At 35.0% G+C, this 17,660-nt stretch overlaps 4 protein-coding genes across 6 annotated transcripts in view; 2 read left to right on the forward strand and 2 right to left on the reverse strand.

Annotated features, from left to right (window-relative positions):
- Positions 1-30: 30 nt before the first annotated feature.
- Positions 31-2,076, reverse strand: LOC124840567 (pentatricopeptide repeat-containing protein At4g25270, chloroplastic-like). The gene is made up of 2 exons (XM_047316631.2): positions 1,923-2,076; positions 31-1,791 (listed from the first exon to the last, which is right to left on the reverse strand). The coding sequence occupies exon 2, from the start codon at positions 1,780-1,782 to the stop codon at positions 202-204; it is 1,581 nt and encodes a 526-aa protein (XP_047172587.1). The 5' UTR covers positions 1,783-1,791; positions 1,923-2,076; the 3' UTR covers positions 31-201.
- Positions 2,077-2,307: 231 nt separating this feature from the next.
- Positions 2,308-17,660, reverse strand: part of LOC124840569 (UMP-CMP kinase-like) — an 85,221-nt gene continuing 69,868 nt past the window's right edge. Inside the window, exons 4-9 of one of the 2 annotated variants that reach the window (XM_088109141.1) lie at positions 4,501-4,618; positions 4,128-4,284; positions 3,733-3,813; positions 3,549-3,656; positions 3,071-3,136; positions 2,308-2,762 (exon numbers count right to left, since the gene is read on the reverse strand). In XM_088109141.1, coding sequence (XP_087965267.1) covers positions 2,748-2,762; positions 3,071-3,136; positions 3,549-3,656; positions 3,733-3,813; positions 4,128-4,284; positions 4,501-4,618 — 545 coding nt within the window. In that variant the 3' untranslated portion in view covers positions 2,308-2,747. The other variant, XM_088109140.1, reaches the window with a different exon arrangement.
- On the forward strand, positions 8,051-11,481 carry LOC148201975 (trehalose-phosphate phosphatase A-like). Of its 2 annotated transcripts, XM_088109138.1 has the most exons (12): positions 8,058-8,278; positions 8,594-9,077; positions 9,168-9,308; positions 9,407-9,478; positions 9,634-9,759; positions 9,864-9,920; positions 10,013-10,114; positions 10,229-10,306; positions 10,426-10,495; positions 10,593-10,663; positions 10,778-10,870; positions 10,997-11,481. In XM_088109138.1, the coding sequence occupies exons 2-12, from the start codon at positions 8,781-8,783 to the stop codon at positions 11,057-11,059; spliced, it is 1,170 nt and encodes a 389-aa protein (XP_087965264.1). In that variant the 5' UTR covers positions 8,058-8,278; positions 8,594-8,780; the 3' UTR covers positions 11,060-11,481. The 2 variants fall into 2 exon arrangements, with proteins under 2 accessions (XP_087965263.1, XP_087965264.1); XM_088109137.1 differs by lacking the exon at positions 10,997-11,481 and having other exon boundaries at positions 8,051-8,278; positions 10,778-10,990.
- LOC124822002 (beta-fructofuranosidase, soluble isoenzyme I-like) lies at positions 14,317-17,491 on the forward strand. The gene is made up of 6 exons (XM_088109357.1): positions 14,317-14,701; positions 15,031-15,895; positions 16,152-16,313; positions 16,409-16,632; positions 16,730-16,817; positions 17,081-17,491. Exons 1-6 carry the CDS (start codon positions 14,331-14,333, stop codon positions 17,282-17,284), a joined length of 1,914 nt encoding a protein of 637 aa, XP_087965483.1. The 5' UTR covers positions 14,317-14,330; the 3' UTR covers positions 17,285-17,491.

A 17,660-nucleotide genomic window follows, 5' to 3' on the forward strand; every position in this document is an offset into this window, starting at 1 on the left:
ATGTGTTTTCTGGTATATGACGCTGGGGAGGAAGACAAAGCCAGGTTGAAATTTGATCAAGCACATTATGTGCTGGTGCTGTATACATCAAAGAATGTCTACTGTAATCGTATTTTGTGGGACAAAATGGAAACTGAATGAATCAAGCATCAAACGTTTCCGGTGACTAAAGAAAAACATAAGATTAGGATGTACAGCTGCCTAATAATCCAATCCTCTGTCAACCATCATCATTCTAACTCTCTCCATGTCCTCTAATCTGCCTGCATTTTCATAAATCCCCATAAGAAGTACAAAGTTATGCTCGTTGTCTGGCTCCAAATCAAAGAGCCTGTTTGCAGCAATCTCCCCTATAGTTGCGTCTCCATGCAAAAAGCAGGCATACAACAAAGCTCCCCAAAGAGTTGGACCTGCAGCCTCAAAGCCCATTCCATCCACTATGATGCTATAAGCCTTTTTAATTAGCCCTGCTCTTCCATAAAGGTTAACCATACAACCATAATGTTCCATAATTGGTTTTATTTTATATTTTTTGCACATTAGAGAAAACACTCTCTCTCCCTCCTTCACCAAGACTAAGTGGGCACAGGCTGATAATATCGACACAAACGTTATTTTATCAGGCTCAACACCAGCTTTCTCCATTTGCTGCAAAAAGGCAAGGGCTTCTCGGCGTTTGCAATGTGCAGATATTATAGAATTCCACGAAACAATATCCCTCTCTGGCATTAGATTGAATATCCAACATGCGATTTGTAACCTACCATGACTGGAGTACATCACCATCAAGGAATTAGCTATGGACAGGTTCCATTCAAGTCCTCGCCGAATCGCCCATCCATGAATTTGGACGCCTAGACATAGCGAAGACACACCTGTAAGAATGGTGGATATGCTAACAGAATCAGGTTCACACCCTTCCAAAACCATTTGGCGAAAAATGTTCACTGCCCCAATCTCAAGGCCATGATGAACATAAGCAGTGAGCATAGAATTCCACGAAATGGGGTCTCTATGAGGCATCTTGTCAAAGATCTTTCGCGCCTTTACAATGTCACCGCACTTCGAATACATGTCAACAAGTGCATTAAGCACAAACCCATCAGTGGCAAATCCAGCACGAACCAAATGGCGATGCACTTCTTCCCCCAGTCGAACAGATCCAATTCCAGCGCAAACTTTGAGAACTCTCGGGAAGGTGAAAAAGTCAGGTTCAACACCCTCTTCTACCATTTGGAAGTAGAGTGCAATGGCGTCGTCGTAGAGGCCCATTTGGGCATACCCTGAGATGAGCGAATTCCAGGGAAATGCAAATGTGTCCCTATTAGACATTTGATCAAACAGCTCATGGGCATCGTCCACATACCCACACGCCGCATACAACCTAAGAAGCTTGGAAGAGATGCCAAAATTTCTACGCAACAGGGATGTTGGGATAAGGCGGTGGAGTCGGATACCGGGACGAATGGCTTGCAAGCGATAGCAGATTTCTAATAAAGAGGCATATATTTCAGGGTCGATTCTGATGCCCTTCTCAAGAGAGTCTTCAAGGTTTGTAATAACTTGTTCAAGTGCTTCCAACTGGGTTTGGGGAGGAGGACGGCGATGGATAAGGAGTGGGGTTGATTTGGGTTTTGGGTAACGAAGAACGTTTCTTCTTTCTTGGCCTTCCAAGCGTCTCTCTTTCCAAGTTTTCTTTTCGTTGCTATTTTTGTTTTTATTTTTCTTCTGGGAGCACAAGCTCATGGCATTTGGAGGGAACCTTACCAGTATACTTATCATTCTAATTTCCTGGATCACAAATTGTGCATACAGACGTCATAATTACAATATATCTAACGAAGATATACACTGAGCTACTTTTTTCTGGTCCAATTTTGACTCACCTACATGTAAGAAAAAAGTGGGTTCATAATACTTACAAATTAGAAGATAAAGAGTAATGGCATGCACTGTCAGACGAGAATTATATATATCTTGGTGCAATTTGACAAGGTTTCTTGACCTGAGAAGCGCGACTTATAACAGTAACAACGAATTTCGTCTCATTATCATGTAGGATCGTTACTTAAATTATTGGAGGAGATTATGTTATGTCCAAAAGTATTAATTTTATCACTCAAACTCGGTATTTATAAGAGCACACTTGCTAGTATCACAGGCTATGTATATATATTAATCCCTGAGTAATTATCCCATATGCTAAACAGTCTAAACAATAATAAAGTTATATAATAGCCTTTAAAATATTAAGCATTCGTCAATTTAGTGTTTATTCATACATTTTACTGACATTTATAAGGATCATTTTGATGATATTTTTTAATACTCGATTATTATTAATATATTCAAACTTGTGCGAGATATACAATTCAATTTATTGTTACAAACATACGGTACTAAATCGCATAATCTGCGCTTTCTAAACAATTCCTATGTTGTTAGAAACAGTTTAGCACCAGGCGTATGCCTTTTTCTCGAGGGCATAACGCATAAGCTGTATATTGCCGGTTAGGCATTATAAGGAGGAAATAAAAAAAGGCAACAAGAACCATCTCCTGTGAATGGTGGACGTGTACATGTCAATTTGAAATACTTCAGGGGATGAGTTTAGAGCTACCAAATCCCACACGACAAGCCGCAAGACATTAGGACAGATCTTGTAGTCAACTGCTAACAATGTTGGGTTCTCACTAAATCCAAAATTTAGTCAACTTGACAGTGTTCTCAGCCAAATCAAACAGCTTTCATTTAGCCTCGAGCTGCATAGAGTCGTACAAGTCATTTGAGTTATTAAAAACAAAACACATTATTTCAATCCAGATAGAGAGAAGCCAAGGTGGACATGAGATTTAAAATTACATCTACACAACAAATATGGTGTTTTAGATTTCTCCTAGTTAAAAAGTTCAAACTGAATACCCATGGCTGTTTTTCTCCTAGTAAATGAATTTCAAATCCATTTACCAAAGAAATGTTAGTAAGCATGACCAAAAGAAGCAATTGTGTACGAGCATAATGCTTCCCAAGCATTTAACTAACGTTACAGAAATAGTGAGTAAACATATACCTCACAAGCCTCAAAAACTGGCCGAACTTGCTTAAATATTTCATCCGCTGTTCCCACTGCATTGATCTGCAGAGAGTAGTTTCTCATATAATTACGGTATAATTCATGCATGGTACAATGTAAAATTGAAACTAAAAACAGTGCGTTAAGCAAGACAGGCATATAATACTTTGGCCAGAGGCTGATTTTTTTTTTAAATAATTTCCATTACGCGTAAATGCTATCCTTATATAAATGATACAATGAAACAAGTGAATCCCAAGGCCAATCATCATTCAAGAAAAACCACGAAAGACTATACTGTGAAATTTCCCACTGAGAAGAACTAGTATCACACTTCGAAGGTAAGTAAATACAAGACCTCTAAAAATGGTAAACAGAAACCATTCAACTTTTGTGTAAGTTGTCAACGGTGCAAGTCTCTAAATAAGGCTAGTTCTCCTAGATCCAATTAAGCATTGAAACTAAATATAGTTACCCTGTAAAGTTTCCCCTTCTTCGCATAATAATCAATAACGGGAAGATTCAAAGCTTCAAACACTTTAAGACGATTCCTCATTGTATCTATATTGTCATCAACTCGACCCTGCAATAAAAATATGTAAGACAGCAGAGTACGTAATAAGCTGCTGAAGTTAAATCCCCACAGATTTAACGGGAACCTCATTACGGCTAAGCACACGTTTCACCATCTCTTCTTCAGGGCAATCAAAGAAAAGTACAAACCGTGGTTCTGCTCCAATCTGCATAATGAAGAGTGTGTTTATTTAGTCAAAAGAATTGACACGGGATTACTATTTTGTTCTAATACCCTCGAATACAGTTTACTACCATGACAATTTGCTTTGTTCATCCATAGATGTTGCAGTTGAAAACATGTTCCATGCACACAATATGAGGCAAATTTATAGTAAATTAAATGCACTGGATAAACGAGATTTGGTGCTACAAATAGCTCAATATTATATCAATTTATCATTAGAAAGAAGACGTGGAAAGAGGGGGGACTAAACTTCCTTCAGCTCAAATTGAAGAGAAGGTTAAAAGTCATACTTACAATTTTTTCAAAAGCTATACGGTTCTCCTCGCTTCTAGGGAAACCATCAATAAGAAACTTCCGGTTGTCACTAGATTTCATCTCTCTTAAAATCAATTTGACAGTAACTTCTGATGGAACAATTTTTCCTTCCTTAATTGTATTCAGAATCATTGAGCTGTTTTGGTGTTTTTAATGTAAAAATCCCAAAGACGCACCAACAAAACAAAAACAAAAAACAAAATTAGGATAAAACATCACGCATATTCCCTATCAGAAATAAATTTCCTTCATTCATTGTATTCAGAATCATAGCTATTTTGGAGTTCTTAATGTTAAAATCCCCAAGATGCACCAACAAAACAAAAACAAAATTAGGATAAGACAGAATCACCCATATTTACTATCAGAACTCATCTCCCTTCTCAAAAGGTCTCCAGCACTCAGATGCTTATATCCAAAGGTTTCAACAATTTTTGCACATTGCGTACCTTTTCCACTGCCAGGACCTCCTGAGGCAAACCCCAAAAAGTAAAAAGGCATGGCATCATTAATAATTTGATGCATTTCATTAAATACATTATATCAGTTTACGAAAGCAATAGAGCCCAAACAGTTTTACTCAGGTTCATAACATGGGAAAAACAAATAAAAAAACATAATAGTTTAGATTCTCAACTTGGAAATAACAGTATGCAATTTCCGGCAAAACTATATATATATATATATATATATATATATATATATATATATTCTATCGAAGTATATGTGGTGTTTTAAGGTTCAGATTTGTAAACATAAGTACTCTCTGCTTTTGGGTGAAAAACTCTCACTTATTAATTCAAATAACAGATGATAGGCTTTATAGCCTTACAGCAGCAAAGAAAACAAACTCTCTAACAAAAGAAAACCAACTCTGCACGTCTCGTGTACGTGGGCAGTTTCCTAAACAGACTCTGCACTATATCCCTAAATAATAGGTCAATATTTGACCATAATATTTAAGTACAAAATTAAAAACTGAAACTGACATTTAATTACTAATAAAACAGAAATTAATCTTTATTTACTAATATTCCCTCCCTTAAACTATATGCGGTAGCATTTATTTTATTTCTGAAGCTTCCAACATGCCTAACATCTTCCTCAACTTTGAAAATTGCTCTAACTTGAGTGGCTTGGTCATTATATCAGCAACTTGAACTTCTGAGCGGCAGTAGCTTAACATGATAGTTCCTTCTTTCACCAAGTCTCTTAAAAAATGAAATTTAATGTCTATGTGTTTGCTCCTCCCATGAAACACTGGATTCTTTGATAACTGTATCGTGGAATTGTTGTCACATAGGATCAATGTGTTTTTCTGTTCTTTAAAATTCAGCTTCTCCAACACCCTTTGAATCCAAATGCATTGACAAGCACAAGAGGCAACAACTATATATTCTGCTTCTGTGGTGGATAATGTGACTATTGATTGTTTCTTTGAGGACCATGAGACTGCTCCAGAGCCAAATAAAAATACAGATCCTGAAGTGCTTCTTCTATCATCTATATCCCCAGCAAAATCACTGTCGGAATATGCTACAATCTCTGTATTTCCTCCCTTTTTATAGTGGATGCCTAGCTCAGTTGTTCCCTTCAAGTACCTTAATATTCTTTTGGCTGCACACCAGTGAGATTCAGTGGGGTTAGACATAAATCTGCTGATCAAGCTTACTCCATACATTAAATCTGGCCGAGTTGCAGTCAAATACATAAGACTGCCAACTACTTGTTTGAACAAAGTTGCATCAACCTTGGAACCTGCATCAAATTTTGACAATCTTGTTCCTGGAACAATTGGATTCTTAACTGCATTACAATTTTCCATGTCAAAACGTGACAACACTTCCTGAGCATATTTCTTCTGACATATAAAGATTCCACTTGAATTCTGTATCACTTCAATACCAAGAAAGTATCTCATTTTTCCTAAATCTGACATATCAAATTCTATCATCATGGATCTTTTAAACTCATCACACATATTCTCATCATTTCCTGTATATATCAAATCATCCACATAAAGACTTACAATTAGAATTTTACCTCCCTCCTTTGATTTTGTAAACAGTGTATGTTCACAAAGACATCTATCAAATTCATTTCGAACAAAGTAAGCCTCTATCTTGTTGTACCAAGCTCTCGGTGCTTGTTTAAGGCCATAGAGTGCCTTTTTTAATTTGTACACCTTCTCTTCTTCACCTGTTTTCACAAATCCATCTGGTTGTTGTACATATATCTCCTCCTTAAGTTCACCATGAAGAAATGCACTCTTCACATCTAGCTGAAACANTAATTTTAATAGTGATAACAGTGATAATTATTCAATATCGTGCAAAGTTTTGGGAGCTGGTCAAAATCTAGCATTCCAAGTCACCTTTTCATTTTCTCTTTTCAACTCATTTTGATTGAAAAACTGTTCTTTTATTTTATTTAATTTCTAGTTAATCATATTCTACTTTGACCGATCCTTGAATGATTGGTTAATTCGGTTTTTTCAGTTTTGAGTTTTTCCCGACCGTGAGATGGGTGCTGTCGATTATTGATTCTGATTTGTCTTCCCTGGAGCTGTTTTTGATTGTGCTGATGTGATGTTCTTTGTTTACACCCTTGATTTTTTTAGTCTAATTGTTTATTGTCCTCATCGTGTAAACTAATGTGAACCATTTAAAAGAATGCAAAATATAAAGGAAAATGAGGAAAAAGTCAATTTTCTCAAGTCTACATCACTCTCTGTTTGATTTCCCGGTCTTGGGTTGTCTTTCGATGTATTTTTAAACTTAAACCTTGGAAATACTTGTAATTTACGTTTGGTTTTGAAGGAAATGTACCTTAAAAAGTTTGGGAAATTTTTTATTCTTTGTCATTGTTTATTGATATTATGTGTCAGTTTGTCTATTTCATCGCAGAATCTTTATGTGTTGGGTCCATTTGTATTATTGACTCCCACTCTTTGTAGGCCCAAGTTGTGTGGTTGCATATGGTATTGTTTTCTTCCGTGTCCACTGAGTGGGGTAGTACAACTTTACATTATGCAGGAAATCAGTATTTTCTTAATTGTTTCATTAATCATTGACAGCTTAGCACACTTAAGCTGTTGAAATTTTTTATCTTCCTTTCTGTTGATATTAGTGGTGGTTGGATTTTTTCATTCCCGATTTTTCTCAGTGTTTAGTTTGTTTTCATATTTATTCTGAGTGATGTTGTAGTCGTTGTTAGTGATTTCTATCATTTGTCATATTTATTTAGTTGTTACTCTGTAGTAGATATAAGTAGTTTGTCCATTCTTTGATAAATATCTACAGCATTCATCGTTGTCATGCTCAGTTCGCACTGATTGAAACCTTTCCAGGACTGGAGCATCCTTTAGTAATCAAGCGAGGAGCAATATATTGTGTTTCGATATTCTTCTTAAAATGGGTTTCTTTTATTATCCCTGTAGAGTTTGGGAAATTGAGTTTATATGGAAAGATTCGAATCTGGAGAAGGACTTGACATTTGATCATATGAGTGTCTGTTTTTGTCAATATGGTGGGAAAAGTATGCTATTTCTTCTGTTCATTAGCTGCTGCTGTACGATTTTACAACCAACAATCGGGAATAAAGTCAAAGAATTGTTAATTTTTTCCTTTTCCCTTTGGCTAAATTATTTCCTTTTTTTATATTCTAAGTACAAAAGTAAGAAAGAGTGTAAGTGCATACAATTTCCATTGATGCCTTTACTCTTTCAACCTTGTCTTTTACAAGTTACTTGAATGTAGATGATCCTAGCACCTATGTATTACTCAACCATAGTTCAAGGTAACCTCAATCATGTTTAGCTGTCAATTAAGGCCAACTTGTGCTTTGTGTATGTATGTAGCTCACTACATGTAGGATGGACCCTTTAACGTCTTTATTTGGATTTTAGTGAATTGCATTTTTGGACCAATCATTGATAAGAAAAATCCTTCTATTGAATAAATAAATGATAGGAACAATCAATAATACTTCCTTTCTTTTAATTTTTTAAATGGTTATTAAATGTCTTATATAATTATGCTTTTGATAACACCGGTTCCTAAAGCTGTTTGCCTTCACTTTTCCGCTTCCTGCTCCCAATTTTTGCATTTGCTTGCTTCATGTGTTCCATAGTATAATTTCTATACACATCTCAAGCATCTTTGATATTTATTGATTGAATATTGATCATAGCATTTTGCTGTGCCTTTTTTCTCTCACATCCATCAGACCTAAAAATTTTCCCATTTCTATTGGATGCTGCTAAATATTTTATTTTTAAAAATCATGTTTTCCAATACATGCCTGCAACTCTTTTATTACCTTGCAAGTTGATAAGAAGATGAACAAGTGGACTCGAACTCCAGATTTCCATTTGTTTAAATTATTCTTATCACTAGATTTTCAAGTACTTCAAAGTAAATCAAATATATGATCATTATTTTCAGGAGCTCAGCAGTTGATGGACTGTTACCCCAAGAGCAGTGACAAGAAAACATTAAAGAGGTGGTTTTTTATTGATAAAAGAGTAGGGTGAAGTGGACATCTGATAGAAATTTGTTTGATCGGTGCTCAATACTTCTTAAAGTTATTACATTGTTACTGGACTGTAAAGTGGTCTGAAACCTGGATTCTATGGACTTGAAGTCGAATCATACTCCTGTTCTCACTGATTCTGCACCCGTAACAAAGTCTAGGCTGTGTGCGCACTCCAGTTTGTTGCCTTACTCCCATTCCGGGGCAACCTTTACGCATGGAATGTTATTGACTATCCCAAGGAAGAAAACAGGAATTCTTGAAGATGTTCGTTCAAGTGGTTGGTTGGATGCCATGAAATCATCTTCACCTCCAGCCAGGAAGATAACAAAGGACTTTAGCCATGGGTTTGCATCATCTGACTCTGATACTGCTGGTGCTTATTTTAGCTGGCTGGTATTACATACATTCACTTTTGTTTAGTTTCTGAATTTCACAGGTGTAAGGTGGTTATTTATTTTTTTCTTTCATGTGTTAATTTTGCAGCTAAAATACCCATCTGCTCTTACATGTTTTGATCAAATCACAAACTATGCAAAAGGGAAAAGGATTGCGTTGTTTATGGATTATGATGGAACTCTTTCCCCAATTGTGGATAATCCTGACTGTGCGTTCATGTCAGACAATGTATGGCACTCTCCTTGGGTTTACTGTCCATAACATCCTTTTGTTTTGCTTATTTTTTCATTCTTCTTTGGCTAATTATGATCCTGTAAACTCTGCAGATGCGAGCTGCTGTTAAAAAGGTGGCAGAGTATTTTCCAACAGCAATAATTAGTGGAAGAAGTCGTGACAAGGTAATTGAGCAGGTTTTAGAAAATACAAACATTTTCCTATCTATTTTCAAATTCGCTCATCTATCTCAACGCCACTGCGCCTGCATGTACTCCTGCTCTAAGAAAGCTTCCTTGTCGTGCTGGTTCTAACTTTAGTATTACCCCCGTTGGATCAGGTATATCAATTTGTAGGACTAACAGAACTCTACTACGCTGGTAGTCACGGGATGGACATCATTGGCCCTGTTAGACAATCTGAATCTGATAATCACCCGGATTGCATTAGGTTTACAGACAAGCAGGTACTGGGACTGAAGTTTGTCACATGTTTTATGAATCTTTCTCCCACTTTCCAATCTCTTAAAGTTTTTTTTTTTAATTAAAATGAATTGTTTAAAATCTACAGGGTAAGGAAGTAAATTTATTCCAACCCGCTGCTGAATTTCTGCCCATGATTAATGAGGTAAGCTTTTGATAATCTACCATGAATCATCATCTTTCAATATATTTTCTTCATTGAAAACTTGACATCCTGATTGACTCATGCTTGGGCAGGTCCTCAAGTCTCTTGATGAGTGTACGAAAGACATTAAAGGTGCTAAAGTAGAGAACAATAAATTTTGCGTATCTGTGCACTACCGGAATGTTGATGAAAAGGTTTAGGCTTCTGCTCTTATGCTTAGTAATTTTCTGCTAAGATGATTTACCTTTTTCCAAACTTATTATCCGTTCTATATTTGTAATTATTTTTCTTTTGAATTAATGATACAGTATTGGGATTTGGTGGGGCAACGTGTTCATGATGTTCTGAAGGGCTATCCGCGTTTGCGCTTAACTCATGGCCGGAAGGTACTGTTTGTGTGGCCAAAGCCAACCGTTTGACTCATTATTTTGGAGAATCTAGTATTAAATGCTTTGAAAAGGATGATTTGTAGTTTATAGATCAATTTCTGTCTACTATTTTACAGGTTTTAGAGATCCGACCTGTGATTAACTGGGATAAGGGAAAAGCTGTCACGTTTTTACTTGAGTCACTTGGTGAGTTCATTTTCTGTTTTTATTGACATGGTTTTTTCCTTTAATGATCACAGTTCTTTGTGTTGCAGTAAGTGATATTAGTCATATTGTTTTTCAGGGCTAAATAATTGTGATGATGTGCTTCCTATATATATTGGAGATGATCGGACTGACGAAGATGCATTCAAGGTAGTATTTAGCTTTTAGTGATAAATCGGTTGCTCCTATTTCCTGTATTTTCAGTTTCTCTTTCATTTTGTTCTCTTGATTACTTTAATACTGATTCCAAACAATCTGTTACAGGTTTTGAGAGAGGGGAATAAAGGTTATGGGATCTTGGTGTCTTCATCACCCAAAGAAAGCAACGCAGTTTACTCTCTTCGTGATCCATCAGAGGTAAATCTCACTTCTTTTTTGTATTTTTTGTTGAATTTCTTTGTCCTAATTCGTTGTGCTTGTGGTTGTGCATGTTGGTATCATTTGGTCCTGACGTAAATTTATCTTATCACTGTGTACACACAGGTCATGGAATTTCTCAAATCACTTGTGTTGTGGAAGTCAAGCTGCTCAAAAAGTCTTATATAGATTATAGAGGAGAATATATATACTCTGCTATACTATTATATAGTACATCATAAGAAAAAAAGAAGCTTTTTCGATTTTGGTTTTCTCGGAAACATTCAAAGAGGTTTCCTGGAGCAGTTTTACGCACAAAAGACCTCTTATGGTACCAACAGCGCTGTCTGTCGCTACCCACTTGTTTTGTTCAAACCTTCTGTGCTGCTAGCTGTAAATTCCTGCCTCAATTATAAATATCTTCAAGATTTAAAAGAATGTGCTGAGTTTTTCTTTTTTCTTTTTTCCACCTCTCATTACCAAATGTATTGATATTTAATCATTGGTGCTTCAGTTTTGATCACTCTATCTAACCACTAAAATGGGGGTTACAAATGCGACATCATTCATTTGTTAAAGGATGTAATATATCTATTGTAGTTTTTTGATTATATGTCTGCTATTACCCTTTTTGCCCATTGAAAAGAAAAAGAAAAGGGGTAATAGCTTCTTTTTGCCGTCCAATAATTTAAATTATATGATAAAAAAAATGCTTGGGATCTTGAGTCTTGTCTGTAACCAAATCAGAGTGAGTAATAATTGTGTTCTAGAAATGCCGAAAAAAGAATGAGCAATTACAGTTGTAAACTTTAGAAAAGGCATGGCTCAATAAACATTAAGACTTTAGGTTCATTCAGTGCTGCTAACCACTAAGTCTTTTTTCTCATAACTCAATTTATAATTTATCTTATACTTGTTTGTTTTTATTTTCAATCTAGCACTTTCTATTTAAAAGAAGGAAATTAAAACTGGGAATGAAAAAAAAAGGGTTTTTGCATTCCCAATTCTAATTAAAATTATATATGCCTAAAACAAACAAAATTCTAAAAAATTAAATAAAAAATGTGAAAGAAGGTTGGGCTGAAGGAAACGAAAATGGTTTTCCTGTGACATGCATAAGCTGGTCTCGGATTGTGAATTTGTTCGGAGATAATTTTTTATAGCAACATTTGACTATCAAATAAAAAGGATTAAGTACTTTAGTTTACTGAGTTGTTGTATTTTAGATTCGATTCCATTGGATAATAATACTTGTATCTCTAGAACATGTACATAAATATATTTACCAATGTATTTATTGGTTCTATTTTATTTAGTTGGAAAAGGTGAAAAGTGTTTTATTTTTGAGACAGAAGCACGAGATTGGTAAAGAAATTTAGGAGGAAAAGTTCTTAAATCACAAGGATTACCTGATTGCCCTTTATCTTCCATTCTTCTCCAATCTTCTCTTTTCTACAAAACAAATACTAAAATATAAGTATTAAGTATTCAAAATAAAATAAATTATGTTCAAATATACTTTAGACCGTTGACCTATGTTACATATATTATTTTCTTCTACCTATTATATGATTTGACTTTATATTGTGACTTGCACGAAACATATGGATTGAAAAAAAAATGTATGTAGGACACGTGTCCTTGGTCAAAAAGGTTTCTACCATGTAGTGTGATATCTCGAATATATAAAAAATTAAATACGTATAGAGAGATTGGTAGCAACTTAGCGTATTTGTGTAATGTACGTCATCACTACCGTAGTTAACAAAAACAGTCAAAATTAGTATTAACTAAAGGTATGATATATACGGTATACTAATCACGTCTTGCAACTTTTTTTCAACGATATAGAGTGAATACGTTACGTATTTGTTTAAGAACTTTAATTTTTAAATGGACTTTTGTAAAAATAGAGTGTTGGAATTTTAGACAAAACAAATATTTTAATTTTATAGAAAAAACTCACGTGTGAGGAAAATAGTAACTGCCAAATAATATAACTTCACATAGATTTTAGCCGCAACTACCTAACCTATATACAGTTGTTTGTACAGTAAAATTACAAGCTGTATAAGTTGAACAGTAGAAAGGTAGAAAACTATTATATATCATATTGAAAATTGTAATATCATAAAATAAGTTTAATCATAAAGTAGATTTTTTACACTGTAAAATTTAATCTTATGATGTCATTTATGTATATGATCATGCTTTGTGATATGTTTATTAACTTTTGTAATAATTATTCGAAAGAATTTTGTATGGTCAACAAAATAAAACATCATTGATAATATGTGAAGGTTAAATTCATATATGAATTTTAATAATGTAACGTATTATTGGTTCCCACTTTCAAATTACCAGCAGTTTAATTTTCATTAGATAATTATTGCACTAATGTATATTGTTAGTATTTTAGGGATACATGTTGATAAATAGAAAAATGTATCAAAACATTTTTGTTTTAAAGATAATTAATAATATTATTTTAATTTAAATATGTGTTTTAAAAAAATAAATTAAAAAACTTTGAGGCCTTCGTGCTAGCAATCTCTTTCACCACCCCCATTTAATTTACAATTTGAAAAAAAAAATAGAAAGTTGAATTTTGATTTATGAAAGCATTATAATTTAAATCCAATTCAATTAACTAGTTTATGATTTAATTTTGTTGTCAACACTAATATAATTATTTTTAACAGTTATAGTATATATTAACGTTTGCCATTGATACCAAAAAGAAAAATTACAGAAAATTCGAAAAAAAAGTTTGTAAGCCAATTTTGTAAGCTAAAACTACATCAGTGTTTACATTTAATTTTTTATGAGCTATTTTCAACCATTTATATGACCTACACATAACTATATTATTATTTTAATTTTCAGTATAGCCGTCCAAGAAAATGAAAATTTCAACACGAAGTTACGTGCAGCATTTGTTAAATGAAAGGTCAAGAATTCAGTAAGGATTTAGTTCCTTAATTTTATCACTTATATCCCAATTAAAGATATTTGGATATATAGGAAGACTTTTTAGCAAAAAAAAAAAGTATTTTTTTAAAAGAATTTTAAAAGACATAACTTTTGTAAAGCAACTTATGCATGAGATAACTTTAGTTTATAAAGACGATAATTTTAACTTTCTTCTCTTACTAAATCGAGTTTATAAAAGAATTTAATTCAACACAGAAAAAAAATTGAAGTTTTAATTTTGTGAAGGAGTGAAGAAAATTGAAAATTCTAAAATAATTTTAATAAATGAATATAAATCGTTTATAAGATTGAATTAAGTTTAACCATTTCAAGTAGGCATGCACATGCAGAAATATAAACCTATATCCATAAGAATTAAAGAAGCTTAACTGTATATGTTTTTTTCACAGTTGTGTCTATATATACGAGCTTCATCAATTGCTCTGATTATTTCAGTTCTGCTACATATCATACGAAGGCAAAGACAATGAACACTGATCCAAAAACTCCATTGCTGAGTCCTCCAAGTTCCATAACAAGGAAAAATGAGGGAAGAACACAAAAGGGTGTCCTTATTTTCATTGTTTCCATCGTTTTTCTCGTGTCATTGGCTGCACTTGTCATAAGCCTCCATAGCCATAACATCCAACCTTTACTGAGTATTATCCAGAAGCCTCTCACGATCGAGATCAACTTAAGGTCTCTACCATTACAGCCTCGAGGTATTGCAGAAGGTGTTTCAGCAAAGTCAAATCCATATCTATGGCAGATAGGTTCATATAACTGGACAAACGCCATGTTATCGTGGCAAAGAACAGCTTTTCATTTTCAACCTCAGAAGAACTGGATGAACGGTAATTCTACAACTAAACTAAACCTTTCTGCATTCACTTCACCTTCAACTATTAATTTAACTGCTTTTCTCCTATGTTTTCTTGTCGTGTTGGGGTTGCTGTGCTAATGTTCGGTCGTATCTGCTTCAGATCCTAACGGTATGGTCTTTTCATTTGCTGAATTGCTCTTCCCATTTATCTTTTTATTTCTATATTTTCATGCTTCCATGTTTAAGAGTTTGACGTGAGCTTTCAGTTTAGCTGAACCTCTGTCATGGCGACCACGTTTGAATTATAATCAGACGTTGAATCTGGTTTTTCCTCGTAAAACATGTTATTTTTTTAACGTTGAATTGTCACAGGTCCATTGTTTTACAAGGGGTGGTACCATTTGTTTTACCAATACAATCCTGATTCGGCTCTGTTTGCAAACATAACGTGGGGCCACGCCGTATCGAGGGACTTGATTCACTGGCTCCATCTTCCCATTGCGATGCTTCGAGATTCCTGGTACGATATCAACGGTGTATGGTCAGGATCGGCCACGCTTTTGCCAGATGGCAAAATCGTCATGCTCTACACTGGTAGCACCCATCAGAACGTGCAAGTCCAAAATCTTGCGTACCCCGCCAATCTATCTGATCCGCTTCTCATTCATTGGGTCAAGTACTCTAATAACCCACTCTTGGTGCCTCCACCGGGAATTGGGCCCAAGGATTTTCGTGACCCAACTACTGCGTGGATTGGGCCTGATGGCAAATGGAGGATCGCTATTGGGTCAAAGGTCAACCAGACAGGTCTTTCGTTGGTGTATAAAACCCAAGATTTTATCCACTACGAACTCAATGATCAGTACATGCATGAGGTCCCGGGTACGGGTATGTGGGAGTGCGTGGACTTTTACCCGGTTTCGGTAAATGGGTCGGATGGGTTGGATACATCTGCAAATGGGCCAGATGTGAAACATGTGTTGAAGTCTAGTTTGGATGACACTAGGGGGGATCATTATGCTATTGGGACGTACTTCAGTGAAAATGATACGTGGGTGCCCGATAACCCGGATGAGGATGTGGGTATCGGGTTGAAGTTGGACTATGGGAGATTCTATGCGTCAAAGACGTTTTATGACCAATGCAAAAAGAGAAGGGTCTTGTGGGGTTGGATCAACGAATCAGACAGCGAAACCGCTGACTTGAAAAAGGGTTGGGCATCTCTTCAGGTATGCAACACCCTTTCTTTTGCCCGGAACATGTTTGGGAAAAGTATTTAAGAAATCTTTTGTACTTAGCTATCAAAATTAAGGTAATTTGGACCCCAATTTAAGTTGAGATGAGAGAATTTGTTTGAAGGAATCTAATTTCAATTTACTGCACTTGCTAGTGTAGCCAAATTAATTAGATGCAAGAACAGTGGTGATTTGATTATTGAAGGTTGTTATGAATTTGATCTCGTCCAATTTTTCTTGTGGAAATCAGAGTATTCCAAGAACAGTGGTGTTTGACAATAAAACTAGAGCTCATTTGCTTCAGTGGCCAGTGGAAGAAATAGAGAGCTTAAGGCTTAGCAGTTATGAATTTGAAGAAGTCGTGGTTAAGCCGGGCTCAGTTCTGCCATTGGACATAGGCCCTGCCACACAGGTTTTCTAGTACCATTAAGCTAATCACTTGGTTTTTCTGCATAATAAATTGTGAATACGTAGTTAACCAAAGCAAATTTTGTTGAAAATTTTCAGTTGGACATATTTGCTGAATTTGAAATCGAATATTTAGCATCCAAAGAGACCGAGAAGAAGGAAAATGTAGGGTGTGGAAATGGAGCTTTTGACAGAAGTAGTCTGGGACCATTTGGCATTCTGGCTATTGCAGATGACCAACTTTCTGAGCTAACACCAATTTATTTTCATCTTTCTAGTACTACCACCAGTTTAACATCTTCCTTCTGTGTTGATGAAACCAGGTCCGACACTTTCCATTTTCTTACTTGAATTAAAAGGAAGATAAAACATAACCTTGAAGTCTTATCTTACGAATATGAAATGTTATTGAAAACGTAGGTCTTCAAAGGCTCCTGATGTTTCAAAACTCGTTTTTGGAAGCGAAGTTCCAGTCGTCAGTGATGAAAGATTATCAATGAGGATATTGGTAAGTGTGAATAAGATACACACACACACACAAATATATATATATATATATATATATATATATATACACACACACACACACACACACACTTAATGTTCATACATCAGCTAGGTGTTTTAGCTTTAATTTTGACCACTATAAATTTAGTTTCTGATCCAAACAATGCTTACACATTTAAGTTTAAGGATAAAATTGTTTTGTTGGCTATACCATTATTATTATGCCAGTTCATGACACTTAAATTTTGAACATGATGATCTCAGGTGGACCATTCAGTCATTGAGAGCTTTGCTCAAGGAGGGAGAACTGTGATATCGTCTAGAGTTTATCCAACAAAAGCAATTTACGAAGCTGCAAGATTGTTTGTGTTCAACAACGCAACAGACATAAACATCAAGGCCTCACTCAAGATTTGGCAATTGAACTCAGCTTTTATACGTCCCTTTCCCTTTGACAAGAAGTTGTGAATGTGAAAATTATGTTTTGGAGTAGGGTATACTAGAGCCCCTCCTTGGGAAAAATAACAATGAATCCTGTGGCATCTACCATATATAAAACTGATAACTTTTAGGTTGAGTTCCAATATGAGTGGCTAGCAGCCATAACACTTGGGATGAGCCAATTGATTCAGTAAACATTTTAATTTTAATTTAAAAAAAAAAACTTATTTTATATATTTTTTCTTTTGAACTTACTTTTGAAAAAGAAAATTGTTGACATAATCCAGCGCGCATCATTATTGAAATTCCTAGATTCCTATTTATCCATTTTTGTCCTATTATGATATCTCTTATCAGCATATATTTATGAAACGGGAAGCAATGGGCAATGGCAATGAGCAAG

This window comes from Vigna umbellata, chromosome 3 (genome assembly GCF_029865625.1).
Source record: "Vigna umbellata cultivar VRB3 chromosome 3, Vumbellata_1.0, whole genome shotgun sequence".
Lineage (NCBI taxonomy): Eukaryota > Viridiplantae > Streptophyta > Magnoliopsida > Fabales > Fabaceae > Vigna > Vigna umbellata.

Excerpts from the sequence above, each read along its gene's own strand:
- LOC124840567 (XM_047316631.2), bottom strand. The coding sequence starts at position 1,782 with ATGATAAGTATACTGGTAAGGTTCCCTCCAAATGCCATGAGCTTGTGC.
- LOC124822002 (XM_088109357.1), top strand. The coding sequence starts at position 14,331 with ATGAACACTGATCCAAAAACTCCATTGCTGAGTCCTCCAAGTTCCATA. Across the intron at positions 14,702-15,030 it reads AAGAACTGGATGAACGGTAA|TGTCACAGGTCCATTGTTTT; the intron begins TTCTACAACTAA and ends TTAACGTTGAAT. Across the intron at positions 16,633-16,729 it reads TTCTGTGTTGATGAAACCAG|GTCTTCAAAGGCTCCTGATG; the intron begins GTCCGACACTTT and ends TTGAAAACGTAG.
- LOC148201975 (XM_088109137.1), top strand. The coding sequence starts at position 8,781 with ATGGACTTGAAGTCGAATCATACTCCTGTTCTCACTGATTCTGCACCC. Across the intron at positions 9,078-9,167 it reads GTGCTTATTTTAGCTGGCTG|CTAAAATACCCATCTGCTCT; the intron begins GTATTACATACA and ends TTAATTTTGCAG. Across the intron at positions 9,760-9,863 it reads TTAGGTTTACAGACAAGCAG|GGTAAGGAAGTAAATTTATT; the intron begins GTACTGGGACTG and ends TAAAATCTACAG.